Here is a 27629-nt window from a genome sequence, read left to right on the forward strand (position 1 = left end):
TTAATTCATTGAAAGAACATTTCAGAATTTCTTTGATTTGAATATTTTTGGGGTAATGTGTTGTGTAGGTCTTCAATTTCAATCTTTATGGTCTTAAATTTGACTTACTCAAACCTGCAGGAACCCTGATAAGTCTTTCCTAGATTTGTAGTAATATTACAAAACATGAACAATTAGTTTACAAAATGCATGTATGCAGCAATTGTGAGTATTATTAGTATTAGGTTCTAGTCACGTTGATGTCCTTTCACAATCCACAAGGTGGCAGTGTTTACTACAACATAATCACAAATCTCAATCCATGTAAGGTATTTTGTGAATGTCTTTAGAGGGTCATGCATGACCCTCTATATTTGATTGTCATAGCACAAATTAATTTGCAGGTTTATATGCGTCATCTAAGCAGTTGCATTAGTCAAGTTTGATTTTAAACATTTCAGTTCTTCAACAGCTCTTATCGTCTGGAGTCTGGAAGCTCCACTGTCTTGCGAAGGCTGCAGCCCTGCTGCTCCAATACAATGCATCCCTTCTTTCCAGAGCAATCACAGGCCCCTGTCACATCCATCCCATGGAAGGACAATGCACTTCCTAAAACGCTGAAAGGTTATCCCACCTAGATTGGAGCTGAATGAGGTGGTAGAGAAGGGGGGGAGGGGGGGGGGCAGTGGAAGGGGATTGATTCACTTTCTTAAAAGGGGAAAGATGCTAGTCTTTTGGTGTAGTCTTGCAGGGCCCATCACTCATCTAAGGGACTGTGAGAGTGCTCTGTCCTGAGGTTGCTCCCTGTGTCTGCTCAGGCATTCATCCCAGCAGCTGCAGTGCCTGGCCCTGTCTGACCACCGCTACACCACTGGGCTCATCTGCCTGTTGGAGGGAATTACCGCCTGCATCAGTCTGGAGGCTGTGGAGCCCACAGGATAACCACAGGATAACCAGGATAACTAACCTATTAAAATAACAAACATGGTACATCCCAGAAGTCAAAAAACGATTGTTGTCGAGTCAAAAAAAAAAATCAACTAATGTGTTCATTTTTTTTAATCTTTTAATCAAACAGTTGCAAATTAAACTTTAAATGATGTAGCTTAGTTTATTTTCTTCTTTTAAGATGATATTTCATACAGGATTGTCAAATACAACCAATTACATACAGTACATGATGGACTAAATACTAGCACGGACTAAATATGATTCAACTGGCGGTGCTTATGTGCTATAGGCTATACTTTACATCTGAACCACAGTAAACCTTTAAAATATTACATACTTGAGATCAAAATACATATGAAATGCCTAAGTTCGGAAAACAAACATACAATGTGATTCCTTAATAAAATAAATAAAATATACATAACGAGTTTCAAAATGTATATAATCGACTACATCTATAGACACGGGGTTGCAGTCCAAATACTTTCCGTTGTTGTCATATACAGTGGTATCGTATATACAGCAAAGCCTTCTGGGTATTCTGGGGATATCACCACTACATAAACACGCATACTAGCCTAGTGGTAGCAACCTAAACGTTTGTGTTCTGGAGGTTGAAGTGTTGCAAGGTCCTAGACGTAGAAACCAAAATATTGTATCCCTTGCAGTCTCTCAGATTTGGCTATAAGGCTGATAAGGTTCGGGTACCTCAATACAACTCAGGTGGCGACATATGAAAGGTCAACCTATGTGACCTTATGGGTGAAAACAGGAGAGAGACAGGGTCACTGATGGATACAGCTCTGGGAGAGAAGAGTGGTCAGGTTAGATGGATGAGCGCGACAAATCTAAAACAATACAAGATGAAAAAAAGGGGCGTACCTGAGTATGAGCATGAAACCAGCCCTTCTGCAATATGTTCAGTACCATTTTTTATCACAACAAAACAAAGCTTGAGTAGAGGTAAAGGTTGACACTGACCCCAGCCCTGATCCGAGAACCCCTGTAGATGAGGGTCCACAGCACGTCACTGTCAATCTCAAAAGCTACCGTTCAATTTCGTACGACCTTGCAGAATCTCAACATGTTTATAGAAAGTAAGTGCACATCAGGCTTTAATTGGTTTTAGTGGTGTGAAATCTGTACTCATTAGTACCAAGCGACGATGATGAAATGTCTGGAACCACTGGCATTTGTTCCAGAATGTGTGGTTACTTCTGATGAAACACTGTTCAGTCAGTACTGTGTAGTTGTATCTGAAACCCCGCAGCACGGTCTGGTCCAGTGAGGGTTCAGGCCAGGTTTGATAACAGTTAAACGAGCAGTCTCAGGCTTTTGTGTGTGACGACGAGCGGTTTTTCTGAAGTATGGTCCAGAACACAGTTCAGACGCTCTCTGGACATCACAGGCAGAGAGAGAGAGGAGGACGGAGGGAGCTTCGCTGCTCCCGAGAGGGAGGAGGGGGGGGGGGGGGGCTAACACTGAAAGTGAATGTGTTGATGCTGGTGTACTTTCCCATCCACGTGAGAGTGTGTGTGCGTGTGAATGTCAGTGTAGATCTTAGGGTAGATTTTGGTCGGGAGGGTCGAACCCCCCTGGGTGAGGAGTAACTGCTTCTGGGTCAGGTAGTCCTCGTAGTTTATGGAGCTCAGGCAGTCCTTGTCTGGGCTGGAGGACGTGGACGAGGGGGCCACGCAGCTGCGGTCCCGGTCCCTGTAGGGCAGGCGGTGGGAGGCCTGCAGGGCCTGGGAGGCCCCTGTGGGGCCACCGGGAGGAGAGCAGTGCTTCTTGCTCTGGCAGAACCACAGCAGCACCGTACCGAAGATAAACACCATGCCAGCAGGGATGCCGATGATGACAGGCCAGGGGAGGGTGCTGGAGGCTGGGGTGAACATCGGGGTGATGGGGGGCTTGGAGTCTGGAGGACGAGAGGAGCAGAGAAGAGAAAGGGTCAACACACATGATGATCGTCGATAGTGGTCAAATAGCCCCATGTTTGGGGCCCCTGTTTGGGGCTACTTGTTGTGATCAGTGACCTATGCACTTTTGTAAAACTCTCTCTTGGAAGTCGCTTGGGATAAAAGCGTCTGCTAAATGCGTAAATGTCAGTCGATAGTGGTCAGATCAAATATTAATATATCAAAATTTGATTTGTGTTGCCCTTCTCACAAGCAGCATCACCGAGCAATTTACGTACGCTCATAAAACCGCACCTTAAACCCTCATAGAAGCCTAGCGTCACATCAGAGGAGGTTGAGCGTCACATCTGAACTGCTCTTACCAGGCAGCACGGTCAGGAAGGCGCTGCGGAAGCTGTAGCCCATGGTGTTGGCTCCCAGACAGATGTACATGCCCGCGTCCTCCTCCTTGGCCCTGGTGATCAGCAGCTTGTTGAGGTAGGAGCCGTCGGGGCGCGACCACACCTCCCCCGTGGGCAGCACGACGAAGCGGTGGTCGCCCACCTCGATGGTGGAGTTGTAGCGGCTCTCCTCGTTGGACTCCACCCGCTTGAGCCACTGGATGACGGGCTTGACGTCACTCCTCACCTTGCACTGGAAGGAGGTGGTGCCCCCGTAGTCCACCGTGGTGTTGACCGGGTGAGTGCCCGTCAGGATGGGCTTGGAGTTGGTCCGCTCTGCGGAGAAAACACAACCAGCCCGACTGTCACAACAGAGGTCCCGCAGCAGTGACGTGACGAAGACGCTGCACATTGAACAAGCAGGAACGTCTCTTTGGATTCGGGCCCTCAGGCTCGGGATGTGTAATTGGTCGAGAGAGAGGGAGAGGGAAATATCGCATGTAACACAAGAGGTATGTGTGATTTGTTTCCTCTCTCTCTGCCCCTGGTTGTGTAGCACATGTCTCAGAAGGTGGGGGGGGGCTAGAGTTCTGGCAGACAGCTGGACCATAATCATCCCCAGATTGGGTAGAGGGGCTCCGGGTTAAGCAGCACCTTTCCCCCTCCCCACCGAACACAACCTCTCCCATCTCAAACTCCCCTTCTCAATATGCTTCTCATATACATGATTACACAAACACATTGGTCCATGGGCGCAGGGCTGTGAGCGAGGCTCCTGATCAAATGCAGCCGTGTGGAGAAGGTAGATCAGAGAGAAAGAATCTCTCAAAGTTCACGGTTCTTCCTTGATCAAATTCCCATCCAGAATGGCTGATGACTGTGTTCCTAAGTACGGTACGTAGATGTTCTATCACTGAACTTTTTTTTCCCTCCTTTCTCTGATCACTAACAGAAAGCAAAAACAGGACACATCTCATTCCTCTTTCCTCCTACACCCATTCAGTCGACTCCTCCCCCTCGACAGAAGAGTCAGAGTCTCGCCGCAGGATACGTACGTATGACCTCCACTTTGTAAGTGGCGTTGATCTCCCCGGCACGGTTAGAGACCCTGCAGGTGTAGCGGCCGCTGTGCTCTGGGGTCAGGTTCCTCAGGCTCAGGGTCCACTTCTTCTGGCGCCCTTGGCCGACCTCTCTGTCCGTGAGCGGGCGCTCCTCCTTCATCCACACGATGTCTGGACGAGGGTTCCCGCCTGCGGCGCACTTCAGACGCACCGAGCTCCCAACGGGCCGCGCGATCACACGCTTCCTCATCTTGGCAGGCTGGGTGAACCTGGGCCGGACTGACGAGAAACAGGGACACGGAGAGAGGGTTTGTGGGTTGCCACTGCCGCGCTTCACTGAATGAAACTGTAGGGTTTATGTGCATATTTTAGGATCCCCTGATAAAATTAGATGCTACTTCTCAAAGGGATACCGTTTGGTTAAATTGGAACCCAGCGATGCTCCTGCATCCTGCACGGTGGCCAGCTCTTACCTAGTTTACCTGACAGGCTGTCTGGGCCTGACTCCGCCTCCAGGTTATCTGCCACCCCGGGCCCGGTCTTGTCGGAACCTGAGTCGTCTGTGGAAGAGGGAGGGAGAGAGGGGGAGAGGGAGAGGGAGAGAGAGAAGGAGGAAGAGAGAGAGAGAGACGTAACCACAGAGCAGCAGGAACACAAGTCAGGGATGTTGAGGAGATGCATCCTGCAGAACTGAATCCTAAGTGGTGTTAAAACTATGGAATTGTTGTGCCCAGCCGGCATGCAGCAAAGGCCTTAGAAGCCTTAACTGAGGGTGATGACAGAGATTATACAGTAATCCTATTAGGACCTTTCTTGTGTTCTGTGGCCATTTTTGGCAAATATCGAATGCAGTTGGGTTCCAGAGACCACAGAGACGTAGTTTACTTGGTAATTCCCATACAAAAATCTATACTTTTTTTGAGATTATTCTGGTCATGAAAAAAAAAACTAAAAACTTTAAATTGGAAAAATTATGGATTCGTAGTAAGTAGAACAGTCACACACACTAATAACACTCTTAAAGGAGTTGTGGCCTCTCAGACATCAGAAGCTACTTCAAAGCACTGACATATCGAGCAGATTAAAGAACAACAGAGTTGTATCACAAACAGTGAAATATCACTTTTCCATTTCGGTCCAAACCACTTTGTTTCACAATCCGTCACAAAGCCTCTGACACCGTGAACACGAAGAGGGAACACCATGCAGACACCGTGAAACACTCTTGGCTCCATCTGAGTAAATTTAGCATTTATAGATAGAATCCGCAGAGGGGAGCATGTTAAGGTCACACACTGGAGAGTTTGAGAGTAACACGATCGGTTTTCATAAACCCAGTTCCAGGAGACAGCTGGGGACAATGATGTCACTGACTGACTGACATCATATAGTGGAGCTAAGACAGGGCTTAGTAAAAATATAATGAGTGAAATTTAAGAGATGGTCGGGAATGCGGGGCGACTGGGGAAGATGGGCATTCATGAGTATCTGACACAGATCAGGATTGCTGCCATTCCTTGCCGTGCGAGACGTAAACGACCGCTTGTGTCGCAGACGATAATCCAGAGCACAGTTGGGGGTTAAAATGATTTAATCTGATACCAGAACACGGCACGCTGTCAAATCGTATAAAACCTAGCTGTGAAATCATTCGCAAAGTTTCACCATCTTTCAACATTCCAGTCTCCGGTTCCTGAAGTTCTGGCATGTTTTCTGACATCTATTCATTACGACTTCTAACGCTCACATTTTAATCGACGTCCAGTACACTCACGTCAAACACACTTTGTAACCGCTCTCACGAGACACTATGTCAAATTCTTGAGAAGATCTAAATACCCTACAGCTGGTTCTATGAGCAAAGCCCCGTTTCTCTCGCAGAACCTGAGCTCCGTGTAGCCTCCGGTTGAATTTCTCGAAATGCATTTTGGCACGCTTGATTCTGACTCTGTGTTTGATTGGGGCAGGTAGAGAGACCAGATGTGGCTTCTACCCCCCACCCCTTCTCCCTCCAGACGCCCTCCCGGTTCCCCCAAAACCCCTCGAAAGCTCTCGAGGGTTCTCCGGGCACAAGCCCTCCATTGTCCCCTGTAGCACCAGGGCCAGCCATGATGTCATGGCTATTTGAAGGGCTTTAACTAGCCAACTATAATAACCCATTCCTTAAAAAAAAAACAGCCTACATTGGAAGAAATATTTTTCTGTTGCTCACTTGGGTTCTCCACATTCCTCCCTGTTCCTGAACCTCCCAATGCAAACACAGCCCAACACTGACAGGGTTTTCGTTTTTTGTTGTGTGTGTGTGTGTGTGTGTGTGTGTGTGTGTGTGTGTGTGTGTGTATGTGTGTGTGTTTTTTATTAAAACATTTTTTTTTTTTAAAGTTAGTTCCTGAATCTATTTCCTCTTTACTTTTTGAAGGTCTTTAGGAACAAAGGCGCCCTTTATAAGTGTGTTTCTACCACCAGTCCTGGCTGCTATTGTCTTAACACCATGTAGGCTCATTGGAGCCACAGAGCAGGGGGAGGAAGAACAGCTCTCCCACTGCCGCCATCTAACTGTTATTGTTGGAATACTGAAAAATATAATTATGAGTAAACGGAGAGGACCAAGGGGCCTCGCTGTCTGTCCGTCTCCGCTCGCTCTCTGCTCGCTCTGCGCTCGCTCTTCCTTTTCAAGAGGCCCCACGCTCCTGACTGCATCAAAGAGGAGCTGAGAGAGAGTCTGCAGGGCTCCTGAGAGACACGATGTCTCACTGATAACATGTCATTTGTCTTCCTGGAGTGGGCCCCTAAGAAAACAAGGTCTTTGATTATCAGGAAGCGGGCAAGACTTTTATCGATAGCCCCGAGCCTAAAAGGACCCATCGCAATTTCACACACGACAAACACATTTACATTTAGTAGACGCTCTTATCCAGAGCGACTTACAGTAAGTACAGGGACATTCCCCCGAGGCAAGTAGGATGAAGTGCCTTGCCCAAGGACATGTCATTTCGCGCGACCGGGAATCGAACCAGCAACCTTCAGATTAATAGCCCGATTCCCTAACCGCTCAGCCATCTGACCCCCGCACCTGGGAACACACCTGCGTGCAGCAGCTAAACATCGGGCAGAGAGGTGATTCCGTTGAGCTGTTGATCCACGGTAATTCAGGGTTGCATGCTCTCACCCCTCGCCAGCTCCATTCACAAATCCAGCCACAGGAAGTGCATTCCCCTGTTCCTTCCTCTGGCCCTGGTGTAACAGTTGAATCGCAGGAAAAGCCCCCATGATTGTGGGGGTCCCAACAAGCTCCAGATGTGGTTGGGGACATTCTAATGTTATGTGTAGTTACCTTGCATTACACTCTGGAGATCTCCAAACAGCTACCATATGCTACAAGTCACACAAGGGACCATTTATCTAAACGGTCACCCAAAACTGCAGCATCTCCAGAGCAATCTCAACACAGCTGACAATTAACGACCTGAGCGCTAAAGAAGGAGCCCATTGAGATCTGACCCAGGTTATCCTGCTGAAGTTGTGTGGAACGTCAACACTGTGTTTGTATTTAAGTAGCCTATACACGACATGTTAATACAACAAGATCGAGCTGTAAAAACATGTCATGTTGATGCCATCTGATGATATCTTTAACATCATATAAGTCAACCCTGCAGAGAATTGACTGATGGTGAGTCGGATCCGTCCGTCCCTCTCCCTCTCCCTCTCCCTCTCCCTCTCCCTCTCCCTCTCCCTCTCCCTCTCCCTCTCCCTCTCCCTCTCCCTCTCCCTCTCCCTCTCTCTCTCTCTCTCTCTCTCTCTCTCTCTCTCTCTCTCTCTCTCTCTCTCTCTCTCTCTCTCTCTCTCTCTCTCTCTCTCTCTCTCTCTCTCAGACCTGATCGTCTGTCTGACCATCTGTCTGTCTGTCTGTCTGTCTGTCTGTCTGTCTGTCCACCAGTGGGAGGGGGGTTGTCAGGAGACCATCCCAAACAGTGCCCAAACAACCAGCTGGAAGGGGGGGGGGGATTGAAGAGGCGCCATGTTGCACTGGCCCACCAGATTCTTGGGATAGCTCAGGGGTGGACAGGCTGCGTGTCACACTGGCAGATGGGGGGAGAGAGGGAGACATCTCCAACAGCACGCCCCCAACACAGAGGATCCTCACGTCACATCATCTGCAGACAGCCCTCTCCTTTCCTCTCCTCTCTGTCTCGCTTCTAGAAGTCTCCCTCTTCTCTCCCCTGCCATAATCTCCCCCTGTCTGCCTTCTTCTTTGCACGTCCCCGCTGATGCAGACTGTAATGCTTAAACAGTGTGTTGTGCATCGAGGGCCTTGAGCTTGAAAGGCTGCCAGGATATCGTCGCCACTGTTCCCCCAAACGGCACTATAACTGACTGCAGTTGTTTCTCTTTCTTTTCTGAGCTCCAGTAAAAATAATAAACTTGCATGATGGATACTGTATGTGGAGCTGGGCTGGAATCTAGCCTGTATTACACCCCCCATTTACAACATTTCAAATAAATAATCTCTCCCCTTTTCTCTTTGAGGATTGTAGCAGGCCTCCCAACTGGATACCAAACCACCGACAAGCTGCAACACAATTCAAATGTCTCACAATTAGCTGTGCTAAGTTGAATGGAAACTGTTGCTCAGGAAATTTGGGCACCATTCTTCTGTTCATAGCGGTCAGGCCTCCCTACCTATACCTCCGGTCCTGCAGGGATCTGAAAACAAGCCTTAAGTAATCCCAACAACGTGAAAAGTGGGTCTCGCTGTGTTGCACCCCTGATAGAACAATTATCTATGAAAACAAAGTGGTGACGGGTTGGCAGTTCCTGGCCTCGATGACGGATGGGAAAGAAGGATCCGGAGAAAGAGAGAAGGGAGGAGATGAGAGGGGAGGTGGTTTCTGAGGTCTTCCACAACAGAGATGTGGAAGGACTCCTGCAAGGCTGGTGTTGGCCCAGCGTTGGTCATGCACTCACCACAACCAGAAGAGAAGGGGAACACAGAGCCCTGTCCAGCAGGAGGGGGAAGCGAAGCCAAACAGTTTGAAGACCAGGGAGGGAAAAAGAATACAGAGGACAAGAAAAAGGAGAGGGGAAATGGCCTTCTGAGAAGGACGGTAAAAAAAAAAAGAGTTCAAAAAGTACGAGAAGTATTTGAGTGTGTCCTTGTGTGTGGGAGTGGAACTACCATAGGCAGCCAGGCACAACTGATCTGGAGCAACTTCTCTGCTTCATCACAGTGGGCTGAAACCGTTTTCATTGAAGTCTTCATTCCACTGAAACTCTCTCTCAGATAGAGAGCAGCAGGACCCAAGCAGGATAAATCATTTGTGACTTACACACTACTGTACAGTAATAAAAGAAGTGCTATCTATCATTCGGATGACTTGACTTCAAGATTTACAGTTTGCTGCCTGATCACACAAATTAATCTAAACAGAGAACGAGACAGTTTTGATCATAGTTACCCAAAAAGAGGTTAGAAAATACGACTAAGAAGTCCACAAGAGTTACATGGCAAAAAAATCTAATTATGTAAACATGAAGATTAGGAAGTGGTAGACACAGCTCCAAACAACTTTCTTAACACATCACACAGCTGTAGTGTGACCTTCAACCTCTCCTCGTGTCCTCGCGTCTCCATCCTTTCCTTTTAAGGAAATCAAAACAGAAACACCCTGTCTTTGACCATTGCTTGCAACCTCAACTTGAACTAGAATCAAAATAACACTGGTAAACTCTCTTTCCCAATTACCCCGCTATGCCCCTAACATGCAGCCATAAAACAACAAGCACCATTCACTCCCCAGTGTTTTCCAGATCTGACCGATAAGACCTGTGTCCTGGTGTGAGAAGCCTGTCACAAGACCGAGGAGCAGCTTCTCCATTGGGCCCCTGGCCCCCCTGGCCCCCCTGGCCCCCCTGGCCCCCCTCCCTCTCTCCCTCTCTCCCTCTTTCTCTCTCTCTCTCTCTCTGGGAGACTCTGACCCTAATTAGGCATCTTAGAGTAATTAGGCTAAACAGAACCTTCACGCTCCATTCCTCTCATTCATCACGCTCCAGTCAGTAGTACAGGAAATGTACTGTACACACACACACATATACTTGTATACACACACACGCGCGCACACACACACACACACACACACACACACACACACACACACACACAGATCCAACAGTGCTGGCACGCTTTAGGAACTGGGGAATTAGACTTGGTGTCTGCTTGGTCTCTACTAACATGAAGAGACTTCACAGGAAAGCGTTAATCACATAGGTAAAAGTAAATGTGTTTCTTGTAAAGCCGCTTCAAGTCCCAGGTCTCTTGGCCTCATCGAGTCACGGTTTAGCCCGGGGAGAGGAGAGATTTCCAGATCCACTTGAGTCACAGAGGACGGAGCACTATGAAACTATATCCCGAACGGCTGTTGACTTTGGGCATTGTGCGCGGAGGATATCTCAGATATTAGAGATGAAGAGATCAGCCTCTAACCCTCAGCTCTAAATCCCTGTGTTTCAGACCGTAACCTCCGTGAAGCACGTCTTTGAACATCTGCAGCTTGACAAGATCTTGAACTTGGGGGGTGGGAGGGACGATTGAAAATAGGGCGAGGGGGTGGGGGGGGGGGAGAGCATTACATATGTAGCTTCACCGGAAGATTGTAAGCCTTTCTACAGAACCTGGGCAGAGTTACTGGAAAGGTGACTTCATCCGCAGCGCGGGGCTAATTAGGCATTCGCTTTTGACGAGTAAGATGTGTAACACAAGCCGAACCCCAAACACAACTCCAACTCACAGTGCCTGTTTGGTGTACCCAAGGCCACAGTCAAGCCACATTACACAACACCCGACACGCCGCCTTGCATAAACAGTCGTGTCAATGGCAGCAATAAAAAAAAGTATGTCCAGTCACTCACCAATCACTATGAGGGTGTAGTTGATGTTGACGCTGCCAAACCCGTTGGTGGCCTTGCAGATGTAGGTCCCAGCATCCTCTGCCTCCACTTCCTTGATCTTGAGCCCCAGACGGAGGATGCGGAAGCGGATCCAGCCGCTGTGGATGTTGCGTCCGTCCTTGGTCCACATGATGAGGGGCGGGGGGTCTCCCTCCACCAGGCAGGGCAACTTGATGGCGCTGCCCAGACGAGCTGTCTGCCTGTGGGACAGTCTCTCCGCCACCCTCGGGGGCCCTGGAGGAACACACAGGCAGTGGGGGTTCAACCAGCTGACCTCTCGTGTACCGCGCGGTCAACAGCTGGTCGATTCAGCGCGTCTCAAACGACGTCCGTAGGAACCCTGTTCGAAGAGTAAGTACGACTGCATGTTTGAATTTAAACCAGTCGGTCCGCCTGTGGCCTAGCTGCTCTCAGGCCTGTCTACCTGGAGATGGGTCGAGGGACAGAGTTAGGGGTCATTTGTCACCGCCTAAGTCTGATAATCTGGAGATGCTGAAACCAGATTGTAATAATTGGAGTAGCCCTGTCGTCCATTTCACAGGGGCTAAAGCGCTCTGGCTGTGCTTGCGTGTAGCGTGCTGGAGATCAAAGCAGAGAGGGGGCGGGCCCCGGCCAGGCGGACAGCAGCTCCTGTGCTGGGGCTCTTAATTGGCCCAGGTTAGCTCTCCCTCAGATCTGGTGAAGTGGAGCGCTCTCAGCCTGCCCGGGATGGAGGCCTGCGGTGCCCTGACTGCTGCAGCAGGGAGCACAGCTACTGCACACACACACACACACACAACACACAACCACCGAGCCCAACAGACAGGAACATCAAGGAGGGGGGGGGAGGGGGGAGAGGGGAGTGGAGACAAGGGCAGTAAAGGAGAGGAAAGCCGTGGAGAGTCACGACTCTGAAAAGCACGGTCTGCTTAGTCACCCACAGATGGTCAGTCTGGTCGCAGTAAAAACTAAGGGGCAGGGTAAACAAACAAGGCCCTCTAAACACACACACACTCTCACATTCCGATGGAGCATTTCACACGTATGGTAAACAAGCAGTTCATTATATAGTTGTGTGCGTTGGGGGGGGGGGGAGAGTTGTGGGAGAGGGCGCTCCAGATAACTCCATCTGGCCTTTATTGGTCACGTTGCAAGCAGATGTTTCTTCAGCTCAGGTGGAAGGTCTGGATGCAGGAGAAGGGTTATTAACTGGGGACTGGAGAAGGTGAGCGCCAACCTCTGTTCAATGTTATGCTGATGGCCTATAACAACAGGAAACCCAAGTGCGCGAAAAGAAGACCTATTGTTGCACCAACCACAGCATGCAAGCGTTTTGATCTGCCATGATGTCATCTATGATCTGTGAGCGGAGATGAAGTTTCTGCCGTCTTAAATTGATGTCAAATTAAACCAAACACAAGCATGTGTGCACGAATATGTGCTTGTGCACACACAGACACATGTATACACACGCACACACACACACACCAGTCAGGGTTTGCCTTCCTTTCCATGGACGCTCTTCCTGTTCCACGGCAGGCACAGGAAATTGAAAGTGTCATTGTTTACGTCTGCGGAACAAACGTGACCGCAGGATTTTTTTTTTTTTTTGTCAGCCAGCCCATATCTCACTCCTCTGCTACCAGGGGAGCTAAACAGAGGAGCCCAGTGTTCAGCTTACCTCAGCATCGCCTCTTCTCAACACCGCACACGGCTCACAGCACCAGGAGGAAACACAGCCTAGCTACCGCCCGGGAACTCAATCACACAGGACCTCTGGAGCTGCTGAAACGACTGAATGTTTATCTAAAAGGTACCCCACTGACTTTCAATATCTTCTGTTGCTTTTGGACACAGTCACTAGACGTCGGTCAGGGGGTGTTAGGTCTAAAAAAAAAAAAAATTGTGAGAGGGAAAGTTGCTTGTATAAATAACCACCTGGGCCGTAACATATGGGCGGAGGAACCACAAGAGTCACTCCAGCAAACTCTGTGTGAAAATCAACACTCGAAAATCAACACTCGTCATACATTTGGGAGATGGTGGTCTGGTACCTCAGAGGCGTGTTCGCACATAACAGCTACTGAAATCGCTTCCCCCCTGTTCCTCTCACAGTCAAACACTGTCTATTGTAACTGTGTACAATTGTCTCAGCTCTAAAAAGTAGCACCTTTTCCAAAATCATACGCTTTCCTATGACCACAATATTTGACTGGATACGACGTGTTAAATATAGCACTATTTTATAGGACGTAAAGAAGGTATTGTAGGCTACATGTAATATCAATTATTATTGATATAATATTAGGCCAATGTCAGTAAACGTATAAGGATGCACGATTAGTAGTCTTCCTAAAACAATGTTGGAGAGTTTTGTGTTCTCTTTGCTGTAATTAACTAAAAGAGTACTTGGCGGGGCCGCACCAGGAGCGTAATGTGCAACAAATGATTTCCTCCCCTTCCGCTCCGCTCTTAAAAATCCCTTTTGAAGCTCTTTGAAAAACAAGGCATAAAGGTGATGAAACCAAGGCCATCGTCTGAATAACTTGAGTGCTTGTGCCGCTGGTATGACCACCATCCTTTCCTCCTCCTCATTCCTCTCAAGGACGGGTTATCTTAACCTTGACGCTCCAAAAATTCAAGACTGTAAAGGTTTCTTTTTGTCAAATTTAATCTAAAAGGTTGCCAGGAAACAAAGACATCTTAAATGATCAAATATTTCAGGAATTGAAGTGCAATTGCTGGCTTCAATCTTATTCCGGTGAACGGTTTCCTAAACCTCCTTTGTGTCCCTTGAAATCGGCCGACATCCTTGTTACCAGGGAAATGACTCGAATCCTGACGATTTACACGGAATCACTTTAATTTCTGAGAGTGTTTATACAAATGGTTAGCATTATTAGCAGACCTGTCAATGGAAAATGATACACATGACCACATGCGCTTTCCCGTATTGCTGTTCTGGTGAGGAACCTTTTTTTAGCTGAGCTTTGTGTGTGAACGGAATCTTTCATAGCGCAGGAAGAGGAGGAGGAGGAGGTCTGGCGACTTGGAGAATTAGCTCTGTTTTTCTTTGCTCAATTTGGTGATGGATTATTTTAAGAGAAAGGGGCACATTCAACAAGGGGCATTCTTGTGACGCAGGATACATTTATCTCTTGGTTCCCCGAACCATTCTGAGGGGTTAACACACTGTTGACTTAACATGAGGGCAAATCTACAAAGAGAAACATTTGGGGGAATGAAAAAAGAAATAGAGCTACACTATTAAAGAGAGAGAGAGAGAGAGAGAGAGAGAGAGAGAGAGAGAGAGAGAGAGAGAGAGAGAGAGAGAGAGAGAGAGAGAGAGAGAGAGAGAGAGAGAGAGAGAGAGGTGTGAACAGAGGCTGCCAGGTTAAAGCCATGTTTAGATGTGTTGGCACTTGGTTCTGTTACCACACCTGTAGGTCTGTAATGATGCGTACATGCATTCCTTAGCTATATACAAGTGCTTTGGACTTTTAGTCCATACAAACAAGCCCGATTAAGTTCTGGCTGACAGACATTCAAACACATGGGCCTCTGCACACCGCAACGTGAGAAAAACTTGGTGATGCACACAAAACATTCAACCCGACGCTAAGCATCACTGAGAGGATTCCTCTACTCCATTCATCACCCATCACTTTAGAAACCACAACAACTTGACTGACAACCGACAAGTTCGAAGGCTGGACTTGTTCATACCGACATGGATCAGGGATCTGATTTTTCCACAGTATTCCTGGCTGACCCCGCTTTAAGCACTGTGGTACCACCGCAGTGATTCATTAGCAGAGTGTTTACCTAGAGGCAGCCGACCCAAAGCCAAGCGTGGGGTCTGGAGCTGTTTGAGTCAAAAGACTGAGTCGGAGGAGGCTTCCTCTTTGCAAGGACTGCTCGGCTGCTTGTTCTGGATGATTCCACCACAGACAGAGACGGGCATCCATCAACACTAACGACCCGGCACTCGGGGACGGAAACGGCTGCTTAATGGACCTTGTGGCTGGAGGGGAGACTTCATCCCCCGTTCCATCTGTGCAGACCTCTGGGGCTGTTTTAGAACGCAAAAAACTACTGAGCGGAGGGCAGAGAAAGGCCACCGGGACGGCATGTTAAACTCATAGAGAGCAAGCCAGCAGAAACAGAGAGGAAAAGGTGGACGTTGGAGAAAAAAAAAAAAAAAAAACAACAACATGAAAGCCAGAAACCAAATCCAGGGCTGGTGACTCTTACTTGAGCGCGGTGGAGGTGACCCGAGAGGGAGAGGGCTGCCAGTCACCGTGGCGTGGGGAGTGTGTGAAAGGCCAGAGCTTCTGTCGGGAGACTGGACCACGGCTGCACCAGGCTATACATTTCACAAGCAGAGATAAACATCACTCTGAGAGAATGCAGCCCTGTTGATCCTGGAATGGAGGCCAGGTTGATGCGGGGGGGGGGGGGGGGTGAAAGGGGAGTACAGGGGGAGAGTGAGGAGGAGGGAGTGAGAGGGGGACATGGAGGGGGGGGGAGGAGTGAGAGGGGGGAGACAGGAGAGAGGGAAGGGAGATGGAGAGAGAGAGAGGGGGGAGAGAGTCAGAGAGAGAGGGGTGTGGGTGCTCTGACAGCAGAAGGGCAGTGGAGGGTAAAGAATGCCGTCTTTTCTTACCCCTCCAGACGAACAGCCCGACTCCCTCACCCGGCCTGCTCAGTAATCAATACCTTTCATTTTCCCCTCTCGCCTTTCCAATCAATAGATAAGAGCAAAGTAAGACCAGACTGGGGACAATGGAGCTTTCTTCGGCACCATCAGATGTGGGCTGAATAGCCGAGGGTTCAGTGGTGGGAACTGTCGCAGGGTGAGAGCTATTGGGTGACATGAGAGCACGCAGACTAGAGAAAGAACGAGAGAGAAAGACGGGCCACGAGAAAGAGAAATAAAGGTGAATGACAATCTCCCGGCAAATCGGTTTCATAAATGCTAATTCCGTGGGAATTTAGTTGCCTTTCCGAACTAAGGAGACGGGCCTCTGCTGTTTTATTACGACAAACATCCATGAATCTGCCTCGGCGTCCCTCTCCCAACAGTGCCAGAACAACAGCCTCCTGCCGACTCCATCAAACGAACAGAGGGAAGAAAAAATAAAAACGCAGAAATGACTCCGTAGTCATAAAGCTTCAGGAAACATCTCCATCACGCGTCCTACCTCTAACTGGGCCTACCGTGGAGTCTTTGAACTCTGAGCAGCGATATTTCATTAGGCTGGCATGCCTGTTCCTCTGCTCCAGCTGTCTCTGTGGGGAGGGAGGTGTGTGTGTATTCTGTGGTCAACGCTAACAACTGCCAGAGCGAGGACCACAGCTCACCAGCAGCCCTCTGTCACTCAGCCTGGCTGAAGGGAACCATTCATGAACGAGCACACACACACACACACAATCGCAAGCTGCCATAGCAGTTCAATACATAAAGAAACTCTAGTTGTCTGTAGTAGAGAAAAAAAGAGCAATAAAGCACACATGAAGAAACAGTCTACAGAGTCAGTACTATCTGGGAGTTTCTGAACTTCTACAGACAAACACACACACACACACGTGCGCGCGTGTGATGCTTTAGCTTCACAGCTCATCTGAGTCTGGTTTAATCGGCAGTCCTCAGCCTGTGATAGGAGCCCTGTGAGGAGCACTCCAGTAGTTTGATCTCACTCCATTAGGCCTCGGCATGGTGCGCACTCAGGGGCAGAGTGTGTGCTTAGGGGCACTTATCAGGAGAGGGGCGCCGAGGGAGGGATGGAGAGAGGGAGGGAGGGCGGCAAAGATAGGGGACAATAGGAAGGCAAAGGGGGGGGGGGCTGATAGAAAGGGTGAATAAAAGAGAGAGATGTGGAGAGATAGTGAAAGAGAGAGAGAGTGACAGGCAGACAGGGAGAGAGAGACAGAGACAGAGAGAGAGAGAGAGATAGTGAAAGAGAGAGAGAGTGACAGGCAGACAGGGAGAGAGAGACAGAGAGAGACAGAGAGAGGAAGGAGAAGGGTAAGAGAACAGAGGAAGAGAGGAGAGAGAGAGAGAGAGAGAGAGAGAGAGAGAGAGAGAGAGAGAGAGAGAGAGAGAGAGAGAGAGGAAGGGGGCTGACTCAGAGAGTGGCAGGGAGCAGAGGCTAAGATGGCAAAGGGGCCCTCCTTTAGCACACGGCTTCCAGGGAGAGCAGGCAGTGGGAGTACAGGGGATTAGGTGGGCCCAGCCGGCAGTAACCAGGAATCTCAACAATCTCACACCCCACTCCCTGGCCCAGAACCAGCCACATGACACAGTAAAACAGAGCCCGCTCTCTCTCGCCCCGTGTGTGAGAGTGTGTTTACTGTATGTGTGTGTGTGTGTGTGTGTGTGTGTAGGTAGAAAAGGGCAAGCACCTATTTATCGATGGAGCTGGACAGACACACACACACACATTATAGGGTGAAAAAGACAATACAGTAAGTCATTAATCCAGTGTGTTTATGTCATTTTGCTGTGCCTGCCAAACTAACTGGGTTAAAGATTAAACCCTTGACTTTGGATGACCTCAGATTAGGTTTGAACCACATCCTCCCTCTGTGCGACTTCAGCTGAGCAGACCGGGCCTGTGATTGAAGCCTTCTCCCTCCCACTGGACTGGTGCTTGACGGATCAGTGGCCAGCACCAGAGAGGGATGTCTATGTCCGGTCCTGCCCCACCCCACCCCCCACCCCCCCTGGGCTCCTGCACTGGTCTGAGACAGTGGACACCCTAGACAGCCTTCAACACATTCTCCCAAGCTGGCTGTGCGCAGTGACAAACAACCACTGTATCCAACGGCTGAAAGTGCACATCAAGAACCCTCGAAAGGTGGAGCTGTTGACCACACGGGCCTGTAGACAAGGCCATCTCCAGCGGTGTGTGTGTATGTGAGAGAGAGAGAGGGGGTCAGTGACAGTGCAGGCTTGGCCGGTGTAATGGGGTGATGACCCAGCCTGGTTGTGATACAGCACTGTTCTGCTCCTCCACTGTCTGTACCCAGCAACCCGACACCACCCTGGTGTCTGAGGAACTTCCATCCCTCCACATGACCCAGCCAGGCGCTTCACACCAGCGCCTTTGTCAACTGCAGACCCTTTCACAGGGACGGCCAATGACAGACTGGGACGTAGGAGCCATGTCTGCGCAGAATGGACCAATTCAGACTCGGAGAGAGAGACGGGTGAGGCGGAGGAGGAGGAAGGGGGAGAGGTGGAGAAACAGAGAGAGGTTGAGAAAGAGAGAGAGGTTGAGAAAGAGACAGAGAAAGAGAGAGAGTGGTGGAGAGAGAGAGGTTGAGAAAGAAACAGAGGTGCAGAAAGAGAGGTGAAGAGAGAGAATAGAGAGGGGGAGAGTGAGACTGACAGAGGGGGCGGAGGAGCAGGCAAAGCTCTCACTGACAGCCATGGGGCCTCTTGACAATCCAGGAATATTGTCTGAAATCAATCTGTCACCGTGGGGCTGTTGTGGCTGTCATTACGCTATGGTACCCAGTCTCTCACAATGAGAATTTGTTCACCGCTTTACTGGTTCACCTTACCACGACCAGGCCCCCTCACGGAGGTCACTCTGCCTCTGATCCATCGCTGTCTGTCTCTCTCTCTCTCTTCCCTCCCTCATTCTGTCTCCCGCATTCACCAACAGGCAGGGTGCCTGCAGACAGAAGCCTCTATTGAGACCCGCACCCTTGACATCGCTGAGAGCGATTGAGTGGGGATGATTCCATGTTTACACAGAGCTCAAACTAAAAGTATCAGATATAGTTATGGACACGACACACACAACTCACATCAAAGCCAGCTAAAGGCAACCCTGAACCCAGGAACCTCCCAGAATCTCCTTTGGTAAACCAGACTCCCCTTTGCGTTTGGGACGTACTGCTCGAGTCAGGAGCCAAACTCACATCCTTCAGATCCCTGTGCATGAGGAAATCCAATCAGTTTCACTGCATGGTGCAGAATTCCAGTCTGGGACAGCAGTAGCCATACTATAAAATATGACAGATTCAACTCTCAGCTTCTGGAAGGATTTTTTCCTCTCCTGCGCCCCCCTCCCACCCCTTCTCCCCCTCCTCCTCCTCCCCAGTCTCAACTCTCAGAAAGGGACACATTTTTCCATTCATCGTAAATGTGATGCATAAAAGAGCCCTTACTTAAAAGTGCATCAAAAGGACATAATTCCTTTGTTATTTGAAAAAGTTGGTGTTGAAAGTACAAAGATTTAACCTATTTTGGATGTTATTTCAATGCATTCCACAACCTCCACCCTAATAAGAACCTTTCTGACTCGCTACACTATGAACAAGGATCCCCACAGTCAGACTAAAAGTCACACTCCGTAATTTACAATTGACAGCAACACTGTCTTCAAACCCCCACTTCTGTTAAAAGAATCCCCCATGGAAAACAGTGAAAGAGGCAGAGAGCCATGCAGGTTCCTATTGATGCCCAGCAGAGGGGGGCTAAAAAGAGGGGAGGGGGTGGAGGTTAGCTGGGGTGCATGGTGGAGGTTAGCTGGGGTGCATGGTGGAGGTTAGCTGGGGTGCATGGTGGAGGTTAGCTAGTGTGCATGGTGGAGGTTAGCTAGTGTGCATGGTGGAGGTTAGCTAGTGTGCATGGGGGAGGTTAGCTGGGGTGCATGGTGGAGGTTAGCTGGGGTGCATTGTGGAAGTTAGCTAGTGTACATGGTGGAGGTTAGCTAGTGTGCATGGTGGAGGTTAGCTGGGGTGCATGGTGGAAGTTAGCTAGTGTACATGGTGGAGATTAGATAGTGTGCATGGTGGAGGTTAGCTGGGGTGCATTGTGGAAGTTGGCTGGGATGTTGGGTGGAGGTTGGGGGTGCTGGGCGGAGGCAGCAGAGACAGCGGAGGCAGCAGAGGCAGCAGAGAGGCCTCATTCAGGCCTCGTTACCCCATCCATCCCTTGGCTTTGCTTTCTTCAGGCCCAGCCAGGCATCCCTGTTGCCACCATAACTTTCAATCAACCTTTTAACTGCAGAACAATACGCAGGGAAGGGGAGGCAGGAGGGGGAGGCAGGGGGGGAGGCAGGGGGGGAGGCAAGAGGGGGGGCTGGAGAGGGAGAAGCCAGGGGGGCTGCTGATTTACAATAGACAACCCAGCAACGGAGTAGAGGACAGGGAAAGAGAAAAAAAATAACACGTAGAATAATTGTCCCCGGATGTGCACATGCACATACATAGACATGCTTTCTCTGCCTGGGGATTACTACAGTGTTTTCTCACCTTCTTAAATAACATGGTGCCATTTTGGGGGGGTAATTACAGTACGAGAACCAACTAGAATAAGAATCAACTCATCGTTAGATTATATGCATTGAGGAGAGAGGCCCAGAGAAGGACAACAGACAGGTTTGAAATCTGATGTCAAGTATGAGGAAAAGGAGATAGAAGTGAAGGATCACATATAAGGAGAGGTATAAACAAGAAGGTCATGCTGAACGAGAGAGGAGAGGAACACTGTAAAAGAGAAGGTCACTTTGGGGAGAAAGAAGGGCTGCAGTCACTGGAGAGCCCAGGCCCACGGCTGCAGTCACTGCAGAGTCCAGGCCCACGGCTGCAGTCACTGCAGAGCACAGGCCCACAGCTGCAGTCACTGCAGAGCACAGGCCCACAGCTGCAGTCACTGCAGAGTCCAGGCCCACAGCTGCAGTCACTGCAGAGCACAGGCCCACAGCTGCAGTCACTGCAGAGCCCAGGCCCACGGCTGCAGTCACTGCAGAGCCCAGGCCCACGGCTGCAGTCACTGCAGAGCCCAGGCCCACGGCTGCAGTCACTGCAGAGCCCAGGCCCACGGCTGCAGTCAGTCACTGCAGAGTCCAGGCCCACAGCTGCAGTCACTGCAGAGCACAGGCCCACGGCTGCAGTCACTGCAGAGCCCAGGCCCACGGCTGCAGTCACTGCAGAGCCCAGGCCCACAGCATGAATCCCCATGTTCAAAGGGCAAACAGGACAGTGTGTCTCCTGCTGAGGAGGGAGGGGGCTCGAGAGTCTCAGCGTCTCATTGGTGAAGAGACTGAGAGAACAGCTGTGAGACACTGGGGGTGGGGGGGGGGGGGGTGAAGGAGGGGAGGGTGAAGGAGGGGGGTGAAGGAGGGGAGGGTGAAGGAGGGGGGTGAAGGAGGGGAGGGTGAAGGAGGAGGGTGAAGGAGGGGGGTGAAGGAGGGGAGGGTGAAGGAGGGGGGTGAAGGAGGGGAGGGGGGTGAAGGAGGGGAGGGTGAAGGAGGGGAGGGGGGGTAAGGGGTACTTTCTGCTACTCTGTTCCTAAGAAGAAAATTGAAAATAGAATAGAGAGAGAGAGAGAGAGAGAGAGAGAGAGAGAGAGAGAGAGAGAGAGAGAGAAAGAGAGAGAGAGAGGGGGGCAGACGGGGGGGGGGCAGACGGGGGGGGGTTGAGAAAGCAGGGTTGCGCAAGACAAACACTTCCCACTGCGTAGCTGAAATGTTATTGTAAGGTCACTTGTTAGTTTCCAGTAGGGCAGCCCCTACCCCCACCCACTGGCCCAGCCCTCCGCACTGGTTCTCTGTCTCTCTGACCAGTACCACAGCTGCCCTTCAGTGAAGCTCCACTCTCAAACATGCTCAGCTCAGTGGCAGGGTTAGATTGAAGACATTCATTGTAAAGCGATTTTCTGATTGAATGCATAATGTATGTACCCGCTATGCAAAATTATGGAAATCAAATCAGGAAGTGGATGATTATCATCTGAATGGTGACAGCACTGTGTGACGGATTCTATGGATTTGGTGAGGTTTGAGAAGGGGACAAAAAGAATTCTATGAATCTGTCAATTACCCCGTTCACCCGCAGGAAGAATGTGTGTGGTCTGAAGTCAACCCCACAGAAACCAGGCCAAACAAACTAACGATCAATGTATAGGGACAAAGTAGTCAAAAATCCCATTCACAATTCACACATTAAACCATTTCCATACAGCTGAGAAACGTAAACAATGGGAAGGTTAAATTCCATCTGAATGCTAATAGAGGTGCTGATTAGAGTCAGTCAGTGGATGCAGTGTTCCTCCCAGAGATTATGTCTCACCAGGGTAAACACCAAGTGACCTCCATAATGGCTACTTATCACAACATCCCTCGTCACAGCGCTCGTTTCCTTTCTTTCCCCTGTGAGGAGTGATGTTTAACACGTTCCCACCATTAGAGCCCTCAGTGACAAAAGTTTGACAAGATGAGCAGTGTGTGGCAGTCACAAGTGACAGCTGGAGTGATAGCGTCGTAAAATGGTTATGTTCGTTGCTAAATTAGTGCCATTTTGTCTTTGTGAAAACAGTAACGATAGCTAGCTACTGCTAGCTGTAGCTGCCGTTTCAGTCGGAGCCGAGGGAGTTGTCGGTGCTTGCAGGGTTTTCAAATTGTTTCGTGCTCCTTGGATACCTCATTATCAGAACTTCTCACAGGGTAATTTCAGAGCTCTTCATAAAACACACATACGTTCACACACGTACTCACAGAACGCTCTCATAACTCCTTCTCACGCACCTCTAAACAGCAGCCCATCAGGAAACAAGTCCCAAGTCTGCAGTGTGCTCTAATAGACGGCAAAAAGGCCCAGTCTACGGGGATGAGGAGTGTTTAAAATTAATTACTGCTGCCATGTCTGACCGGGGGGACCACTGCATGTAATAATCCAACCATTGTTCTCTGCAAACGGACCCAGACTCGGTAAATAGGAGCTATTGGAGAGCTGGAAAAGGGGTGGGTGGGAGGAAAGGTCAACTCATGTCTTGTTTTAACGACAGCACATTAATTTAATTCACTTCCTCTGGCTTCACACTGGTAATAAACATGAGGAAATGCAGAGAAGGACAGGACTGGGACATGGGTGACGGGTTAGGGTTGTTGTTAGGTCATAAATTGGTCTGGGGTGGGGCAACAGCAACAGTTCCACTGCAAAAATACCTGGTCAAATAAAAAATATCAGTTATGAGCTTGCTTATGATAAAAACAAGTACATCTGTTTCCAAGTGCAGTAAGAACATTTCACTTGATAAGACTTTTTTTGTTGTTTACTTACAGTACATTAAGTTGTTAGGCCATTCATACTAAAAACAAGTCAAACTAGATTTTAAATCTTTAAAAGATTACTATACTCAGTTCGATGTACGTTTTTTGCAGTGTGAGGGTTGCCATGGCGCTGGCTGCTCTGGCAGAGGGTGTGAAGGAGAGAGTCCTGCCACAGTGAAACCTCATACCGCCAGCTCCGCTATTTCAAATGCATGACTAATAGTAAGATAACATTCATTTCATCTTCTCATATCTCAATCAGGTGTTACAACTGTTGCAGAGGGTGCTGGTCAAGGTTGATGGAAAGAAAAGAAAAAACACCTTCTCTTTCTTTCTCTCTCTCTCTCTCTCTCTCTCTTTCGGTCCACTCCCCTCTTTCTCCAGCTGGGCCCATGTGCCAGAACACCACTGTGTCATTACCTTCATACTATTTGGACTGTATTTAAGAAATAAGAGGACTTTGGGGTATTTGGTTACTGGGAAACGAGCCTCATTACGTTGAAAGGAAATGGAAAACTGAGAGGAAGCCAAATGGCCTTGTGATTTTAAAAGCCCTTGGCATACAATTTATCTCATACTACCTTCTTGTTATAAAACTGTGATGTAACGGTCCTATAAAATGTACATTTTCCAAAAGAGTTGCAAAGTCTGCATGCTCTAAATTTCTACAGATGGCTTGAGAGGTGTAGTTGAGTAAACATTGTCTTGTTGTTCAAAGCACTGTGCCCAGTTGATCCATAAGTGTAACAAATCAGAACCTGAGTGTACACATCTGCTTCACTAATCACACACTCCTGCTGTGGGCGGAACAGAGCTACAACTGAACCCAATAATGTGTACTTTGTTCTTGTACAGATCCAAGATGCAAATACGGATGTACGTTGTGTGTGTATGCGTGCGTGCGTGTGTGTGTGTGTGTAAGTAAGTGTGTCCATGTATCCGTGCAAGTGTGTGCGTGTGAGTGTGTGCATGTGTGTGTGTGTGTGTGCGTGCGTATATGCACACAGGCGCACCAGTAAACGGTAGAGACCTGGTGAGCCTGGACCCCACGGCAGGCCCACATGTCCTGACCGCCAGATTCCACAGCCACTCAGGCCCAGTGGTCCCCGTGTGGTCCCCGGCCCTGTGGCCACATCAGGAGCCGTGCTGCGGTTCGTCACCAGGCACCTCCTCCAGGTGGCTGGCGGCGGGTGGAGGAGGAGTCAGGAGGTGTCACAGGGTTCCACAAATCAGCACAGTTTTAGTAGTCATAGCTAAGAAGGAAGAAAACCTGAAGGGGACTGAACAAAACAATCGGTTGGCTGCCAGTTGCTGATTTTACAGCTTTCTTTCTCACCAACTGTCTAAATGTTTCATTCGTGTCGTTATACCAGTAAAAGCCACGTCCAGTATTTCACAGACCAATCATCCCGGCAGATGCCGTGTGATTTAGTTTGCGTTTGTCCTGGATGCGATCATCGACTGTAAAACGTTGTAAGGACAGCTTTATACTGCTGCTGGAGACTTTATGAGTTGAACAGTGAAGATGTTTTAATGGGATGTCATTGAATTATAAACCAAGACATTGAAGTATCATGAGGTTAGAGGATATTTAGCCTTACATTCTGGAATCTGGGGTAATACCAAACTTTTGTAGAAATACAATACACATTTATTTTAGAAGAACTGAACCTTTCAATTAACTACTAGAATCAGAGCCAGAGTCAGAGATTAATTACAAAGTATTAAAAAAATAATTTATCTTTGGCCAGACAATTGCAAAACATTTCTTCTCTCTCTATCTCTCTGACTTTTGGAGAGAAAGTATGAAAAACATATTACATTTATTTTCCTTGTTGGAAAAAAAACTGTGTAGGCCACAGCACACACAGTTTATCATGCCTCAATAAATCTGGCTCCATTTGCCCTCAACAGTCAGTTCTCCTATCAGTCTTCCCTTCCTCCGACATCTGCTAATCTGTAAACATACATAATTGCCTGTCTAATCTTATTTAGCCTCTGCAACGTGTTTACTTTTGGTTTAGCTGCGTCGTGAAGCCTTGGCGGGCCCGCTGTGAATAAAACATTGTCTGCAGACCCACATATGTAATCTGCTCCTGTAAACAGGCACTGGTCCTCACCTGTCACCTCTACTATGCAATGCCCTGTTGGCCACGAACAGGTAATGTGATTTCAGGCACCACATTCATTTGCTGTCGTAATGACTGTAAGAATGAAACAAAAGGTAAGGACCCTCGTGGCAAATTAACATTCCCAACTGCTGACTAAAAATGCTCACCATCCCAACGAGTTTTTTTTCCTTGTGTTCTGAAGCTTTATTCTGCGACTTCAAACTTGCAGCATGTAATGATACACACGCGCACACACGCGCACACACGCACGCAAGCTTGATGCTGAGACTGTGTCTGGGCCAACCCCAGGAGAGCTGGACTCCAGCACTGACTTGTGTTCTTTCACCCTGGGAACCTGATGGATGTGTTTGTTTGGCCTAGCTGTGCTGAATACACACACACCACACACACACACACACGCGCGCACACACACACACACACACATGGCCATGACTGAAAAGATCACACTGTGGGCTGGGAGGTTTCTCTTTCTTTTTGTTGATTTTGGGTTCTGTTTAGATTTTTGTTCCTTCTTTCATTTTACCCTCGCTACTTGAACTAAAAGTTTAAGCCAACTGAGAAATTCTGCTCGTAAACGAAAAAGAACACACACACAATGGTCAACATAAAGTAGACTAGCACAGTGTGACTTGGAATACATGCCATGTTTACTTTATCTCTGCAGAAACAGCAAGAGGCAGGCAAACAGATTGACACGAAATAAAGGAAAAATAAACCAACAAATACCTTTAGTGAACAAGTTCTTGTTATACAAAGTTATGATTGTTAAAAGTTACTCACCTCTTGCGCAGTCAGACAGCAAAAAAGCCTCAAAGATGAGCAGCATGATCTTTATAACTCCCATCCTGATCAAAGACAACTTCATGATCCAAAATCTAAAGATAAATGTTGAGAAAATGACACCCAGATCTCTCATCTCTCTCCACGAAAAGGTGCTGGCCTGTTAGTCAATTGTAAATATATATTTTTTAACTTTTATCATCCAAGTTATGGCATATTCCCTGTTCTTGTCAGTGAAAACATGGTCTCTCATTTATGCTCACTTTGAATTTATTGAATTTATATATATATATATATATATATATGGTAGTCTACAAACATAATAGCCTACATGAATAATGGTGCAATGTCACGTTGTCTAACTTTTAAAAACAGATATGTGCTGAAACTGATCAGTGTACTGCAAAGTTTAAACTAAAATTTGCATGGTGTTACTGGATAGATCGCAGTGATCAAATTATGTTTTATGAATTAGATCATGAAGTAGCACAAACGCACCGTCTATTTACTTTCAGTAGCCTATAGGAAAATATCCTACAACCCTTGAGCTCTTATCATGAGTTCCTTATTGCCTAAATCAATTTAGCTTCTACTTCAGAAAAGCAGTCATAGTAATCGCCTGGTCTGGTTCTATACAAAATTGAAATTGATGTTCTTACAAATGTCATAAATGTATTCAGAACTCAAAATTGTGAAATAGCCTACCTGAATTTCCGTGGCTGAAGTTAACCCCGTATCGACATCCTTGTTGAAATATTGTTACCCATTCTTACTGAGATCCACTGTCTCCATACATTAATTGTCAGTGGCCGATTTCATCGACCGCCCCACTCCACTATGCGTATAATAAACTAGCACACCGTAAAATGCTTCGGTCTTTAAAATAATTTAAAACGAAACACAAAACTACGCACTTCCTACAATCACACTCAAAACGAACTGCTAAATTCTGAGTAATATTGCATTCATTTTCAAATTCGGTATCCAACAACCTATAGTTCGCTGTCCACAACACTCCGGAGGGTAGTAGCGGACTGACTTGTCCGTCCCAGCGCTCAACTTTTGACCAATCAGATAAAAGGGCTGGAAAAATCTATCGACAGTTTTAACTCCTTCTTCAACACACATCTAATTATAACATGACATGTATACTGTTGAAGCACATTCATTTGACAATAAGGCATATATATATTATGCAACACTACAAATGCAAATAGGCACATTAACCTGTCAGACAGTTTTCATTAAGCTATTCGACATAGTTGTGCCTGCCTACCACAACTTTCTGAAAAATGGGAGTCGAACAATCTCATGGATGACAGATCATCGTGTGTAAGTGGTCAAATTAAGACTCGACTACATTTACCGAGCAACAAGCCATGGCTGAACTACACATCGAGCTGCTGCCACCTGGTGTAATTCAACCGCAACT

The 27629-nt window shown here is 48.2% G+C and overlaps 1 protein-coding gene across 2 annotated transcripts; it reads right to left on the reverse strand.

Annotated features, from left to right (window-relative positions):
* Positions 1–1027: 1027 nt before the first annotated feature.
* On the reverse strand, positions 1028–27218 carry LOC146300112 (fibroblast growth factor receptor-like 1). 2 transcript variants are annotated; one of them, XM_084680902.1, is made up of 7 exons: positions 26903–27218; positions 26198–26292; positions 11200–11472; positions 4764–4850; positions 4285–4569; positions 3212–3565; positions 1028–2848 (listed from the first exon to the last, which is right to left on the reverse strand). In XM_084680902.1, the coding sequence occupies exons 2-7, from the start codon at positions 26280–26282 to the stop codon at positions 2406–2408; spliced, it is 1527 nt and encodes a 508-aa protein (XP_084537028.1). In that variant the 5' UTR covers positions 26283–26292; positions 26903–27218; the 3' UTR covers positions 1028–2405. The 2 variants fall into 2 exon arrangements, with proteins under 2 accessions (XP_084537028.1, XP_084537036.1); XM_084680910.1 differs by lacking the exons at positions 26198–26292; positions 26903–27218 and adding an exon at positions 22761–22919.
* Between the last annotated feature and the right edge of the window lie 411 nt (positions 27219–27629).

This window comes from Hypomesus nipponensis, chromosome 3 (genome assembly GCF_054491055.1).
Source record: "Hypomesus nipponensis isolate SF chromosome 3, ASM5449105v1, whole genome shotgun sequence".
NCBI classification, from domain to species: domain Eukaryota; kingdom Metazoa; phylum Chordata; class Actinopteri; order Osmeriformes; family Osmeridae; genus Hypomesus; species Hypomesus nipponensis.

Coding starts and splice junctions, on each gene's coding strand:
- LOC146300112 (XM_084680902.1), bottom strand. CDS start 26,282: ATGAAGTTGTCTTTGATCAGGATGGGAGTTATAAAGATCATGCTGCTC. Junction 11,473..26,197: donor GCTGTCTGACTGCGCAAGAG/GTGAGTAACTTT, acceptor GTGTTCCTCCAG/GGCCCCCGAGGGTGGCGGAG. Junction 3,566..4,284: donor TTACAAAGTGGAGGTCATAC/GTACGTATCCTG, acceptor TTTTCTCCGCAG/AGCGGACCAACTCCAAGCCC.